The sequence below is a fragment of the Lagopus leucura genome, unplaced genomic scaffold (genome assembly GCF_019238085.1).
Source record: "Lagopus leucura isolate 7727_CA_CO unplaced genomic scaffold, USGS_WTPT01 Super-Scaffold_100008, whole genome shotgun sequence".
NCBI lineage: Eukaryota > Metazoa > Chordata > Aves > Galliformes > Phasianidae > Lagopus > Lagopus leucura.
Window position 1 is genome coordinate 35,044,471 of NW_024962265.1, and position 15,722 is coordinate 35,060,192.

The 15,722-nt window shown below is 39.3% G+C and overlaps 1 protein-coding gene across 1 annotated transcript in view; it reads left to right on the forward strand.

The window, feature by feature from the left end:
• TPH2 (tryptophan hydroxylase 2) overlaps positions 1-15,722 on the forward strand; it is a 51,021-nt gene that overhangs the window by 4,473 nt on the left and 30,826 nt on the right. The window contains exons 2-7 of the mRNA XM_042872649.1: positions 47-199; positions 1,736-1,919; positions 2,026-2,126; positions 5,692-5,759; positions 11,240-11,436; positions 13,065-13,200. Coding sequence (XP_042728583.1) covers positions 47-199; positions 1,736-1,919; positions 2,026-2,126; positions 5,692-5,759; positions 11,240-11,436; positions 13,065-13,200 — 839 coding nt within the window. The remainder of the gene's footprint in view (positions 1-46; positions 200-1,735; positions 1,920-2,025; positions 2,127-5,691; positions 5,760-11,239; positions 11,437-13,064; positions 13,201-15,722) is intronic.

Here is a 15,722-nt window from a genome sequence, read left to right on the forward strand (position 1 = left end):
ATACCCTTTTGCAACTGAATCAATGCTGTTCTTTATCTGTTTGTAGATAAACAGATCAAGCTCTGGGAAAAATGAGGAGAAAAAAGGCAGCAAGGGAAATGGGAAAGGCGAGTCGGTTTCTGAAGGTGGAAAGACAGCTGTGGTGTTTTCCTTGAAGAATGAAGTTGGCGGATTGGTGAAAGCTCTCCGGCTCTTTCAGGTAAAGCTTACATATCATTGTGCTGATCAGGTGAGGAAGAATACTGAGGTCAGGCTCTTTGTTGGTATAAATTAATGCACCATAGAGTGCAGTTACTTTTAGTGAATCTGCAGAGTGTAACTTCGGGCTTTATGGGTTGTTCAACAAGGCATTTAAGACTCTCAGAGAATTTTCTGGAACAGAGTTTAACTGTGATGGTGATATTCGCACTATTCACTTTAGATTTCCAAAGTGTGATTCTCAGCATCATAAATTAGGTTTGAAGTTCTTTGTGCAGACCATGATGAAAGGAAGCAGTTTCAGAGAGCAGTTCAGAGTCTGAATTATATGCTCAAAGTCAGATGGCGATGACAACCTTGTTGCAGAACAGTGTTTGGTCATAAATTTAAGTGCACCTTTAAGTGCTTGCAGGGTCAGAGCTTTCTGTCTAACTGGAACTTACATTGTGAAGCATTGGTTTCCAGATAGATCCCCATGCAATTGGTGGTTTTCAATCTGACTGCTGGTACTCTATGTAGTCTGCTTACCTTATTAATACATTGAAGAGGACTTGAAGGCATTTCTAAGGACAATTCAGGCAAAGCACCATGATGAAAACCTTAGGCTGCTCAGTCTGCGCAGTGAAGAAAATGTTAAGAGGTGATTTGGAATCTACCGCTTCATGCTAAACCATTAGAGGGGTATAACTGTGGGAGCACAGGGTGTTACTGAGCCTAAATGACAGGAGTTGGTTCTGGGCGCAGATTCCCCAGGCTGATGCAGATATCTAGACTGTCCAGATGTTGAAAGTGGAGTGAGCTGAGCTTCTGTTGCACAACAGAAGCAGGAGAGGGCTAAGCAAGCCAATAGAAACTGCAGGAACTGTTTTCAACGCATCTTCTTTCCGAAGTGCAGCTCTGGCTTAAATTATTCAATGGGTTCAGACCCAAAATCCTGAATATATATGTCTGCTCTACCTTGAGAACAATTTGCTAACATACAATTCATTTGGCTTTCTAAAATGTATTTGGAAGATGTTGCAGAGAGATCAACTGCATTCACATAGTTGCTGAGCAATTTGAGCACGGGAAGGGTGGGATTATGTTGTCATCTAAACCTAGGGTTAATCAAAGCCACTTTCTCTACTTCAGAAGAGAATGTCTGAAACCATCATCCCTGTGTCAGTTGAAAAGGAGTCCTGTGGCCTGGTTTACTCAGGAAGAGATCATCAAAATGATTCTGCTTGGCTTCTGTAATCTGCTAGTCTACAATCAGCAGATTCAAAGCCCTCAGCAAATGGAGTCTTTTCCTTCTGCAGATTTGTTGCGTGAATGTGTTAATTAAGAAGACGCAGTGTATACATACTTCATGGAGTGTGCCAGTGAAATAGTTGCCTACTATGTGGATTCACATGTGGAAGATCAGAAACTGCTGGCTGCCTGTACCAGAGGGGACCTTCATTTGAAACTTGAAAAAGCTTTCCTGAGGAATATGCCATCAATATTGCAATCCTAACTGATATGTCTATATTTAATCCATTGTTTCTTCTTTCTGCAGGAGAAACATGTGAGCATGGTTCATATTGAATCACGAAAATCAAAGAGAAGGAACTCAGAGGTAGAAATTTTTGTGGATTGTGACTGCAGTAAGAAGGAATTTAATGAGCTAATCCAGTTGCTCAAGTTTCAAACTAATATTGTGTCTCTGAATCCACCAGAAAACATCTGGACTGACGAGGAAGGCAAGGCTATTTCTGTATCGCTGTTTTATAGACTCACAAATGTTTTGCACAGTTATAGCCATAATCTTATATTCAGTATATTTAACTCACATTCTATCTTCTGCAGATCTTGATTGTGTCCCTTGGTTTCCTCGGAAGATATCTGAATTAGACAAATGTTCACAAAGAGTATTGATGTATGGATCTGAGCTGGATGCAGATCACCCTGTAAGTGTAAAATACAATTGTATTGCAGATAATTTGTTCACATTCTTTGCCAGTCAAATAAAAATCCTGTTGACTGCTGGTTTTGAGTGCTTTTCTGAGCATGGTCGGTGTTTAGTTCTGTTCACTGTTTCCAATGAATTAATTATCCTTTTCTGTAGCTGGACATGAAAGAAGGAAGTCCTCCATAAAGGACTCTTGAAAACTTTGTCTTTTTTTCTGTTCTCATTCATTTACTTCTTATTTAGCTGGTTGTTAGAAGTTTTCAGACAAAGAGAAGAGTTTAGATCACTGTGACCTTAGGGGCTGTCACAAGTGGCTCTTAAATAAGAATAGATATAAACTTAGTTGTCAGAGAAAAAATAATTGTGGAAAAAGACTTCCTGGCCACTCAGGAGATAATTGCAAAATAAAACAGCAGCACCTTCCTGTTTCTGTGCGCAGAAAGGAATGCAACAGATGGGAAGGTGTCTCATATTGTTTCCTGACTTCAGTGACAGGAGTCAAGCTTGCATTTCATATAAGTGATACCTGCAGTGGTGCCAAATGCTCAGTGTAAAAAGACAAAAAAAAAAAAAAAAAAGGTTTGTTTTATTCCATTTGGCTCAAGTCCGTACATGCTGAACATCTAATTCTTTACATAGCAGATGATTGCAAGCATTTGTGTTAAGGGATTTTCACTTGTTTCAAATCGAGGTTTCCACCTTTGGACCTGTTGGTTGAGCAATACTAATGGCAACTTATTGTATTATTCCTACTCTGAAAGCTGAATTCAACTGGTATTATAGGAAGCTCCCAGGTGAAAGGAAGGAATAAACTGAAGTACCTGAATATGAGCTTTTCCTGCACTGTGGGCCTGCAGTTGGGAAGCATGTTCCTGGGTCCTGATTTCTGCCACATACTTCTTAGTGACAAGCTAGGATTTACCTACTATTTTTCTCAGAATGGAAAAATCTGTTGATTACCTTCAACCATTAGCAGTAATTTGGTTCAAACAGAGGCCTTAATGGCGACTCATTCTAGCCTTGAGTTGATGATTGTGATGAGCCATTTGATACTGTTTTATGTTCTGAGCTGGTGCCTTCATTAAATTGTTGAGTGCTCTACTGAAAATCTGCCTTCAGTTTTACAGACAATGAAAAAAGACATTTGCATTATATGAATATATATTTTACACTTGAGGGAACTATTATGAACATAATTTACACACCATTTGTTAGCGTATGCAGCACGCTAGATATTAGAGATGGGGGAAAAACTATAAAATCTGTGATTGGCCTTTCAAATGCCAGTTCTGGTGCCTGCTCTGTTCCTTCATAGTAATGTATTGATGCCAGACCAAAGAGAATTGCTCCATTATGGAATCAGTACAGCACTAGTTTAGGTTCTAACCCATTCCATATTGACTAGCGGTTTCAGTCTTGATTTCTCTGCACGTGCTGGACATTTGAGTCACCTATGCTGTCATCCATTCTATTTTGTCTGTTGCATGTTACAGCTGAGTAACAATGCTAGTGTAAAGGGTATTAAGCAGACAGACGTACGCTCCAAAATGTCACAAGTTTTTGCCTGTCAAAAAGCTTCTCTATAGGAGCGGTGTTGATTATAGCGCCGTTCTTGACTCTTCTGTAGCATTTCACAGGAGGGTGCTATGCCCTGTTGAAAGCAGGCCACAAAAATGCAAGATTAGGTAGGCAGGCAGTTGTTTGCATGGAGTTCATGATAGTTATGCGCAGCAAGTTGATAACCAAATGAATGGCATGTTTTAAAAAAAAATAAATAAATTGTATACTCATAGAATGGCTTGGGTTGGAAGGGACCCCAAGGATTGTCAAGTTCTAACCCCTCTGCCACAGATGATAAGGCTGCTCAGGTCCCCACCCAGCCTGGCCTTACGCATTTCTGGGGGTATCCATGACTTCTCTGGGCAACCTGTTCCAGCACCTCACTATTCTCTCAGTAAAGAAGTTCCCCCTGCCATCTAATCTAAATCTCCCTTCTTTTAGTTTAAAATGATTTCCCCTTGTCCTATCGCTATCCATCCATGTAAAAAGTTGATTTTCCTCATGTTTATAAGCTCTCTTTAAATACTGGAAAGCTGCAATGAAGTCTCCCCCCAGCCTTCTCTTTTCCAGGCTGAACAAGCCCAGTTCCTTCATCCTGTCTTCGTAGGAGAGGTGCTCCAGCCCTTGATTTGTCCTTGTGGCCTTCTCTGGACTCTCTCTGACAGCTCCACATAATTCCTGTGTTGGACGCCCCAGACCTGGACACAGTACTTCAGCTGGGGCCTCACAAGGGCAGAATAGAGGAGGGCAGTCTCTTCTCTCATCCTTCTGGCCACCCCTCTTTTGATGGAGCCCAGGATACCATTGGCCTTCTGGGCTGCAAGTGCACACTGCTGGCTCATGTTAAGTTTTTCATCAGTCAGAACCGCTAAGTCCTTCTCAGCAGGGCTACTCCCATGGAGTTCTCCCAGCTTGTATACACTGGATTGCTCAGTACCTGAAGGGTGTTGTGTAAGGCATTTGCTGTCCTGTGTGATAGTGGAGGCTTGAATTCTCTCTACAGTCCTCTGACATTTTCCCTTGCTCAGCCCTAGCAGCGCAGCTTTGGTTATGGGGCCATAAAATACCTTTTGAGTTTTCTCATGCAAACTCATAAACATTTCAAGTCAAAATACATTGTGTTTTCATTCCCTTTGCAAATCTGTATATGTGAACAGTAAGGAAAAAATGTGTTCTACTTTTCAGCTGTGTCTAGGTGATGGGAGCATCCCATTTACGTCATGGCACTTGAGGAAATTTAAATGCACTTTCTGAGCTACTAGTTGTGGCACTTAGATAACTATTCTTTTCCATCTTCAAGAGGTTACAAGTCCTGCTTTGAAAGTAGGCAGCTCTTTTGTAGTCTAAAACCTAAATTGTCTAAATTTTTTGTAGATATAGAAGAGAATGTTTTGATTTTGAATAGCTTGAAGGGCTGTTACTGACTCTAGTCTGTATGTGTAATACAGCTCTTTTGCACTTAATATGCAAAAAGCAAGAACCTGCTGTAGCCTAATATGTAGGGCGTTTGATCTGCAGCTCAAATTGGAGCAATGTGTGTATTTGCTGTTGGAGGCTGTTGGCTCAGTCTCTAATGTGTTGGTTAAGATGGCAACTGCTGAAGTAGCATCTTCAAAATGAGTTACTTGTGAACTCTGGGCACCTTCTGTCTTCTAGTGATGACAGATGTATTAAGAAAAGGTCAGTTATTCTGCTTTATGCCTGCCTGTAGATCTCCATACAGATTAAGGAAAACCTGCATGAGATGAAATGACAGGAAAACAGTTTTGCTTTTTCAGTGCCTTGGAAAAATGACTACCTATGCACAAACGTATCTTAAAAACACCCCTGTGGGACTTCGGTGGGGGGAAAAAGGCAAAAGATATTTTTCTCTTACAATCCATAAGATGGTGTTGATCAAAATACAATATAATTTGGTACTGGATAAACACTTAAATGATTTATAATTCTCACAGCTAATTTTCTGTCTTTGTTATAAATTACTTTCTTCTTCCTTGCTTAAGGGATTTAAAGACAATGTCTATCGACAGAGAAGAAAATACTTTGTGGATGTTGCCATGAGCTATAAATAGTAAGTACTGGTATAATTCTTCCCTGGGCTGCTGACTAGTTAGAATTCATGCTCTACTTCATTCTGTAGCAAGAAGTTTTGCAGTAGACAGAGTCATCCTTTAGACTACCACCGGTTCAGCTATGCAAACCTGATGCTTGAAATCCTGTTACATTTTCAGAACAGATACAGACAAGGAAGGAAAGCATTTGAAATACAAGCACTATCCTTTCAGCATTTTATTAATAGCAAATTAAAGTTAAGGAACTGTTATTAATGAAAAACTGATGCACTGCTGAATTGTATGTAGCTAGTGTCCCTGTGTGGTTGCTCTATGCCAAATCATTATTAGCTATTTAACCAAAGAAAGTTGTGTTTCTTGTGAGGAGGACTGTTAGACATACCTGGAATAGCACCCAAACGAAAGTGGAGCACTATGCTTCACACAAGGGCCATGTTTGTCGTAACAGTTTGACTCCTACCATTGTAACAGGATGAATTCTCAAAATTAGTCACAATTAGGACTAAAAATGAAAATGAATGACATCTCTACCTTCAGGTACAGGATAAGAGTCAGGTCCTGAGGATCCTAAGATTTGGTCCAAATCTGGGAAAGCTGTAACTTAACGGTTAACTTACAGTTAGCTGTAGCTGTCTGAACAAGGCAATAATAGGAAATGATTCTTTTCTTTTCATGCTCTTAATATGCTGGATGCTGTAAAATGCCTTTTATGAATGTTGCTACCACGGCTATCAACTTCTCAGAATTCACTGAGTGGATTTCCCTGTAGTTTATGGAACTGGTGTCTATGTATAAGTATGCTGTTTGTGGTTCTGCCTTCTGATCTTTTTCCTTGTCAAATCAGTATTTTCAATTTGCTGCCATGTCTGGAAGTTGGGAAACTTTCTGTGCTACTTAAGAATACCTACCATGTTGCAATTTTCTTCTCAAGTAAGGATTCAGCTAATTCTAATTAGGCTCTGTTTTGTTTGCCCTCGCTCTCAGCGGAAGGAGCATACTAATTTCATGTTCCTTTCCATTTTCAGATTTGTGCTTTTCTTTTTCTCCTTTGAGATTTCAAAGTATATTGTTTAAAGAATGCAGAGCACAACAGTTATTTTCTCCCTTCATGAAAGGCATATCCTATCAGGAAGCAATTCAGAAAAGCATTTTAGAAGTTTTTTTGGTTCTGCTTTCTTTGTTCTTATTGTAAAGTTAATTCATGAGCTGTAGAAGATTGGAGGTTGGGACAGGAAAACTAAGTCTACTTTGTGACCATATAATCCTAATTATCTTTTTCCTTTAGTTTTGTTCCATTCCTGTTGTTATGCTCTTACCAATACAGTAAATGTCCAAGCACCAGTGTTTGGTTTTCCTTTCTTCAGCCCTCGGTGGCATTTGTTTGCCTGGGTGCTCATAGCACTCTTACAGAACTGATGTTCTGCATGCTGCGACAGGATGGTGGGTGGAGAAGCTTCCCAGGCTCTGGGTTTTGATCCCTTTGTCACTGTAAGTCCTAAGCTTAGCCAGTTTTCAGATTAAAGTTGAGGCAAGTTTTTTGTTTGCTTACAGCTGATTGATTTTATTTCCCAGTCTCATGCTTGCTGCAGAGTTAGTTATTCTTTCCTAACATCTGCTGCAGTGTGAAATGTCAAGCAGATACCTGTGGATGAGGGCATACTGTGTGCTTCTAGATCTCTCTTGGTAAACTAGGACAGTTCTCCTCTTATTAGTAAGGAAAATGGTAGTGTCCTGCATCTCACAGCTGCTAGGCTGTTGGCAATATCTTCCTCTTTTCTCCCCCTCTAAGCTGTCTAAATGCTGGAAAGGTCCTGCTGGCTCACTGAGCAGTGGTTGGTGTTCTGCTAGAAGGGTTTATTTCTCTGAAACTGGCAAGAAACATCTTTTCTGAGAAATCTTGCACATTTCCAGAAAAAGAGATAAAAGGAAGGAAAATGCTTTTTCTTCTTTAGATTTTGAAGACTCAGTACCCATTTCTGCAGATTACAAAAATCAAAAAATTTGAAACAGAGGCTATCTGGGGGCAAATCTACTCACAAATACTCCCTCATCCCAGTGATATTTTCAAATGTTGTAAGACATTTCACATTCTTCATGGTAGCAGCTGGAACAGGAAAATGAGATTCTTTGAATGTTTTTAACCAAAAAATGGCTTAGAGGCCACTGACCTTCACAGTTACCTAAAATGTGGCAAAAACTCATTCATATTCCTCAGATCTGCCAACATGACTTTTTTCACCCCTCGGACATGCCATATCCATGGAGCTGTACAGTCGGTCTCTCTCTGGATACATCTGCTCTTAGAGACAGCCTAGCGAGGAGAAAATCAGGAGGAGCCTGTGCTGCTGCAGCTGAACTAGTTCTGCTACCCATGCTGGTGCATTCAGAATTAGTTTAGGTGTCTTAACACTACATTGCAGTGTCATTGCACCTTCTTTTGTGGTCTGAAAGACTACTTATTATTTATACAAAAAGAATAGGTATGTCAGGAAATGTTGGGAGAGCTTCACGATAGGGTAAAATACAACTTATGGTATAAGGGCTTCTCTTAGAGGCAAATTTAGAGTATTGTCGCTAACCTCTCAGTATTTCTTCCTCATTGAAAGCTGAGGTTGATGCATTGCTAATTTTCATCCTCCAGTGTTTAAAAAACCCCGCAAACTTGGTTCCTTAAAAAAAAAAAGAGATTTGGCCGCAAAAAATTGGCTCAAGGAAATGGCTCTGTCAAAAATTATTGAGTTGAAAATCCCTGACTGACATTTCCTTTATGAGTTGCTGTTCTGAAGCAGTAGATGTCCTTCTTTGATAGAACATAAAGAGGCCTCAGCTGGGGACAGAGAGAAAAACACTAAGATGTGAACCTAGAGGAGCAGATCCTTGCTGGTGCTAGGTGTTAAAGGGAAAGATGTGCTAATAGAGCACATCAATGAAGATTGACTCTGTGAAATAAATGGACCAAAAAATAAATATTCCTCCCTCCTTCACATAGCTTATATCCTAAAGATAGTGGAAATGTGTTAAACTTGCTAATTAGCCCTTTGAGACTGATTAGAGATTGCAGAAGTGTTGAGAAAATTAAATCTGGAAGAGAAATGCAAGGCTTATAGAGGGGATTCATAATATGAGTTGATAGCTCATGACTGTGGCAAAATGGAAAGACCATTTTAATAAGGGGAAATGAAAATTCAGGTTAGGTTAGCCTTTAATGTCCTTGCAAAGCCAGTTTGCTTGTGGCTGACTAGGCTGTCCTTTGGTGTGATTTATTGGGTGATGAAAGCAAGGTGGGTCATGCTTGTAAGAGGGTGAGAAAAGTGAAAGAATGGCACAATCTTGAGTCTGGCTACCTCCATCCTGTCAATAAAGAAAGCACTCTTAATAAAGAAAGCAGTATCACCATCATCTTTAAATAAGATCAGTGCTACTAGGCATAAATTCTAATAAGGAATTAATGTTCAGTGAACCTTATTTCAGTACTAATGAATTAATTGAAACAATTACTATATTATAAAACTCCTAGAGAAGAGTGAACAAGCGTCAGGACCCTGGTTTTCTTTATACTTTTCTAGTTATGTGCTAAATAGAATCTTGATTTTTTTTCCCACTGGCACTCAGATTTCTTCAGCTTTGCTGGGCCAGTGCTGACCTGTAATGGCAGTATCCATAGTAGATGCTGCATCTAGGGAAAAGGGATGAGGCTCCTGCACAGCTCTGGTAGCCCTAGGTGGGTGGAGTACCAGTCTATGTGTACCTGGTGTGTATGATACGATTTAGAGTAGCTCTGTTATCCTTCCCATGAGCTGGCATCAGTTTAAGATTGATGGTCTGTGCAGGTGAAGACAGATACTGGATCTGAAGGATTGGCTCCCACAGCATAACAGACATGGACCCAGTGCAGCTTCTGCTGGTGAGCAATGCTTCACCACATGCATTGCAATTCTTGTCGTGTCTGCAAAAGAGTGGCTGAAGGAGAACTAGCAAATTTAATGTATTGGATCCTCAGGGCGTTTTTGACAAGTGTGAGCTTCTCATACAAAGTATCCTTTGACTGACAGATACCTCTATGGATCAGAATACTTTGACATAGTGAAAGGTGAGGGGATTAAATAGTAAGTTTTCAGCAAAGATAAGGGGACAACCACAAACAAATGTAGGGCAGAGGCTCTTCTCTTTGTGCATGGAGAGACTGCTTAACAGCAGTCACATGTGACAAAAGGGCTCGTTCCTTGTTACTTGGCATGGTGAAGACAAGGTTATAAACCAGATGAGAGCCAGGAGGGAAACTCAACTGCTCTAGCAAATACACAGCACTGTAGTTCTGCTGCAGCAGGATTATGCTGTGCACACTGCTGGTGGGACAGCCAAGGCTGTTGTCTGGGTCTGTGGAGGATGCTGCAACACTGAGCTGGGAATAGCCATGGTGCCAGCTCTGTGGCTGGGCTGTGGGAGGTAGGGACCTGGAATCCCTCTGCCTAATGTGTGCTCATCAGCAGTCTGAGGGAAGAGAAGGATACCTTAGGAGATGGCAGATTTTGTAGTTGCTTGTAGTAGATTGTGAACATTAAATCCAGAGAAAGATTATAAAGTTTCTAGAGGGAAGTCATAATGATAGATGAAGATTATGTCACGGGAAATTCCTTAAAGCTAAATGCAAGTCAGTGCAAATTGGAAGGAGCCCCTCACACTCTGTGCTGTCGTTCAGTTTTGAATTAGCTGTAACCACTTGAGGCAAATCTTGGATGTGAGAGACAGATCAGCAAGCTCCCTGGGAGGCTCCTGCTCTGCAATTTCTCTGCATCTATGTAAGGTGGAGGAGGCAGAGAAATTGTGCAGAAGAAAAATACTGAGAGATGTATTTAAAATCTTAGTTTAATTTATTCTGGGCTGTTGGCTGCGAGGTGGGCTTCCTCATCATGTAGTCTTGAATGAACGTGGGGTTCCAAACACACATGCACAATGGTCTAAATAATAAGTATATGTACTTTGTTGTTTCTATGTGTTTCTAAACATCTAGATAATTGCCTAATCTTCATTTTTAAAATGAGAGCCTGTGAATATTGTGTGTTACAGGGAACAGACAGAGCAATCAACTGATGGTTTTACTGAATGTACAAGTTAAACTGAATTTGGAGCTTCAGCTAACCATTACAAAAGTGGCAGAAAGCAAAGCTATTACTTTGGTATACAGATGCATCATATAAGAAATCCGTCTTTCTGTTATGTTATGGAAGTCATCTCACTGCATATTAAGAAATGCAGTTCTTATGAAATAAATGTAATACGTACAACATAGCATTAGGAAAAAATTCTAAGGAATTCTAAGGATCTAGTCATCACTTTAAAGTAGTTTGTTTTTTTTTTTAACAAGCTCTATGTAGTTATAATTATTAAAGTAGCACAGAAATTCTGCCATCCAGAGTCAATATACAATCTGTATTCAAATATACTCTATAATATCCCTTTTTTTTTTCCCCCTCAACAGTGGTCAACCCATTCCCAGAGTGGAGTACACAGCTGAAGAAATTAAAACATGGGGGGTGGTGTTCAGGGAACTCAGTAAACTCTATCCCACCCATGCTTGTCGTGAATATTTAAAGAACTTTCCTCTGCTGACTAAGTACTGTGGATATAGAGAGGATAATGTGCCTCAGCTGGAAGATGTCTCTGTTTTTCTTAAAGGTAAGATTCATGTTTGATTTATCAGTAGGTAATGCTTCTTGAAACACTCCTTTCTGTTAGAATGTAATGCAAAGCATATTGAATAGAAAGGCTCCCAGTGCTATCAGCCAGCTGTGGTTTATCCTTTTTGTGGAAGAGGATATGAAGCTGAGATGAGTTAAATAAATAATCACATGCCGCATTGGTGTTGTCCTACACAGGGAGAAAAGTCCTTGTGTATGGTGAAGAAGAGCTGAGTTAGCTCTGCTGTTCTCATAATGGAGCGTGGGTGTCCTGGTAACCACAGTGTGTGTTCCCACTTATCTAAGCATTTAAGGAAAAAGGAAAATATGAGGCTCTCCAGACTGCTTAAAACCTCATGAGGCTCACACTGATGTATGGAGAAAATCAGTGGGGTTCCATGGATGATCTACAACTTCTGTGGTATTTTTAAATGATCAGGATATCACTTATTTAAGTTTGGAAATACTCTGCTTTCTCATCTGTGATGGAAATGTATCCCATGTGGAAGGAGAAGCGACAGATGAGAAGAACCTGTTGGTTTTTAACTCCAGAGCTGCCAAAGCGTTCAATTAAGATTTTCTCTTCTCCCAGGGCTTCTTTCAGACACACATCCTTATGCCTTAATCTTCTTCCTCAGGTGCTCAGGAATTAAAATACTGTACAGACATGTGTTTAGAAAACAGTGTTATGGGCTGTTAAGTGTTATGTAGAGGAAAAAAAGAAAAAGGCTAAGTGTGTTCTCCCAAGCATAGATTTTTAACTAAAAGAAATACAAAATTGGTAATGAGTGGCTTACTTTCCCCAGTCCCTGCTTCATCCTTAGCTCTTGTTTGTCAGTAATTGCATTTACTGATAAGTGACTCATTGATCTTTTGATTTTGATGTGTCGTGGGATTCTCATAGACTGCACTATGATCCCTAAGGAATTAGGCTCTTTTTCCTTAACTAGAAACATAAAAATTAGCATATTTTTCACAAATATGTTTTTAGACTGAATAGAATGCACTAATATCTGTTGAAGAAATGCTTGGAACAGTATCTTGTAAACGCTTGCAAGGAATTAAGAATGAGTTTGGGGGAGAAATGTCCTCTTCAAAGTTATTCAATCTGAAATAATTCTCCACTGGGACTAATCTGTCAACTGAACACTTTGTTAAACATTTAAATGAGGACTTTAGATTTGAAATTCAGTATTTTACTATCACAAATCAGTATTTATCTGTAAAAAAAATAAGGGCAGGTTTGGTTTAATCCTATTTTGTTCTGTTTGTTTTCAATACATTTTGCGGAAGTCATCCTCTGTTTTGGATAACTTTTTCCTGCTTTGCTGCGAGATGTAAAAATCAGATGCTTTGTGATTTGAGAGCATCCCTTATGGCACTTTACCTTCCTTTCTATACAAAGTTATTTAAACAAACTTTGAAGTACCTCGAGGTGTTTTCATTAAAAATACACTAGCAATGCAAAATAATTCTTGTTCTTAATAGATGAAGATTATGTGTGGTGACCTTCAGCCATGACTCTCCATGCCATGTTTCTGGTAATTAACTGCAGACCCGTTACTTGTCCTTAGAAATTGATATAGTAATTTATAATATGGTGTTTTATTATCTCCTTCACTTCAGAAAGGTCTGGCTTCACAGTGAGACCGGTTGCTGGATATCTCTCTCCTCGAGACTTTTTAGCTGGCTTAGCATACAGAGTTTTTCACTGTACTCAGTATGTACGACATGGCTCGGATCCTCTCTACACCCCAGAACCGTAAGTTGCTTCATTTGCTTTCATGGTGAAAAAATGTGCTTGTAGGATTCTTAAAAGACCCAAGTGAACTAGGCAAGGTTGAAAAGAAGAACCGTGTCACAAATGTAGCTACCCTGTCAGTGATAAAGCCCTTCATGCTGAAGAATCTGAATTTGATTAGGAGTTTTCTCATGGACTTTTTACAAAGGTCTTAAATAGCTGTGTTATTTATCTAGTGGATCAAAAAATCTACCTGTATTATTTTGTAGTGGAAGATGGAGCTTTCAAATATGTACTTTGAAAAAGTGACTATAGTTCGACTTTTTCTGGTGGACAGCTAAAGAAGCAAGCTTGAAAGGGAAGCCCTGAATCTCTTGAAAAAATTTGCTTTTGAAATTATAGTTTGGTTGTCTTGTATCTCCATTTATCTTTTTGGGGCCAGACTCTGCAGCTGAGCTTTGTACTGTGCCTATGAAACAGCCAAAGCAAATCATGAGGCACAGTTCTTTCACTCAGAGAGGGTGTTATGTATGAAGTTTGTTACAGAGGACATTATTAGGAAGAAGATGAACATCAATTATGACTCTCATGGAACAACACTGCAGCTTTTTTGGAACAGAATATTATGTGTTGAGATGAAATATTCTAGCGGTTGATCTCTTGATGAAAATGTGGAAGGAAAAAAAGACTGAAGTGATTTTGATTGTTGTGTTACACGTGTTGTGCTCTGTGCAGTACTAACATGCCAGCTAGTATGGAGGCAGTTTCACCAAAAGCATCAGCTAATCTTGCAAACCACAGGAATGGTATTTATGTAGTGAATCACTTACCAGAAAGCTACCATGAAATTGCAGCATTGATTATTCAGCTCATGCTACTTTCTGTAAAATTTGGCAGAAATAAAGGGTTCATATGTATGTATTCAGCTTCACTCATGTGAACATTTGGACCCAGGCCTAACTTTGATTTCCTGAATAGAGTGCTGAAACCATGGAATAGTATTTTTTTTTTATGTGAAAGGATTAATGGAACTGCATAGTAAGCTGCATCTAGAAATGCTCTAACGTTATTCTGGACAGAGGCAGCAGGTGGTGCTGTACCATGCATATCCACTCATCTTTTCAGTGTGTGAACAGAGCAGAGTATCTGCTGAGGTACCGTGAGGCTAGTTTTGTGTGCATGTTTGTGTTGGATAAAAGGTGCTGGTCTCTGAATTAATGCACTCGCTTCTGTAATCTCTGTAATTAGGACTTTAACTTTTGAAAGTTTTAAGGTAATTGCTACAATGTAAAACCCAGAAAGAGTGCCTTGTATGTATGGTGCTGGACCTCCTCTGGTCTGCCTGAGAACATCTGTAGGTATTTCAAAAAAATAAATTACACTTAGGAAATACTAGGCATTGCACCAAATATTTTCTTTACTGTTTGCAACACCTGCCAATATTCAGCAATACTCAGATTTTTATTAACCTCATATATAATTAGGAGTGGGCTTTCATCTATTGATAGGGGATTCAGGTATATAACTCTAAGTGGAACATCATCCAGGAAACAAGCAAGTGTGCCTGTATTATTGCTAATGTTCTCATGTTCATTGATTTGTATATTTGTGACCTGTATGGTTTTCAGGATACTGCTTACTTTCAGAATTACTCTGTATCATACTAAAACCTTAGTAATTACACCTACTTTCTGTAACCTTTCTAGTTGTGGCATCTGGAAAGTCACTGTCTGGTAATACTTATTAAAATAGAATTAATAATTTTGTTCCCTGTTTGGGCTGAGCTTAAAAATTCAGGTTTTGGTCTTAACAGCTCTAAATATGACTAATAGAGGTAGGAAGTTGTCACGCCCTAATTATGTTGCTTTCTTTCTGCAGACCTGCTTGTTCTGAAACTATTTAAAATGTTGCACTGACTGGGAGGAACTCTGTAGGAAAACTTTGAAAATCCCTTTCAAATTGTGTGTGATTTCTTTTCATAAAATGGAGCACATAGTAATTGTTATTGGAAATGTAGAGTGAAATTCTGGCTTTGTTGAAATCAATGGCAAAACTAAACTGACTTGAGGAAGGACAGCTCTTCATCTTCTGCTGCAGCTGCAATGCCCTGAGATGTACTAGTTGATATATGGGACCATAATGAGGTTTGTTGCAGGTCCATGGCTTGGTGAATGTTGCATTTCAATGATATAAACCTGCTAAAAAGACTCCTTTTGATTTCAGTGGGCTTTCCATCAGATTTAACACCCAGGATATAGAGCTAGATACAAATTAGAGAGTTCATTTGGTTTGATCTGTATCACTACTATATGCATTTTAAAACATTTCTTCCTCAGTTTCATTATGTTCCTACTACATTCACAGAGTTATATAGATTTCCTCTGCTCTGCTAATTTACTTCAAGAAAAATCTTTTGCTGTGAAAAGTGCAATACAAAAATCTTATTTTCTCTGAGCGATGTGTGGGAATAAATTAAAGGAACTTAATTATTTTCTGAATAAAACAAAACAAAAGAATCAAGCCTTGGTAGTTAAGCAAAGAAT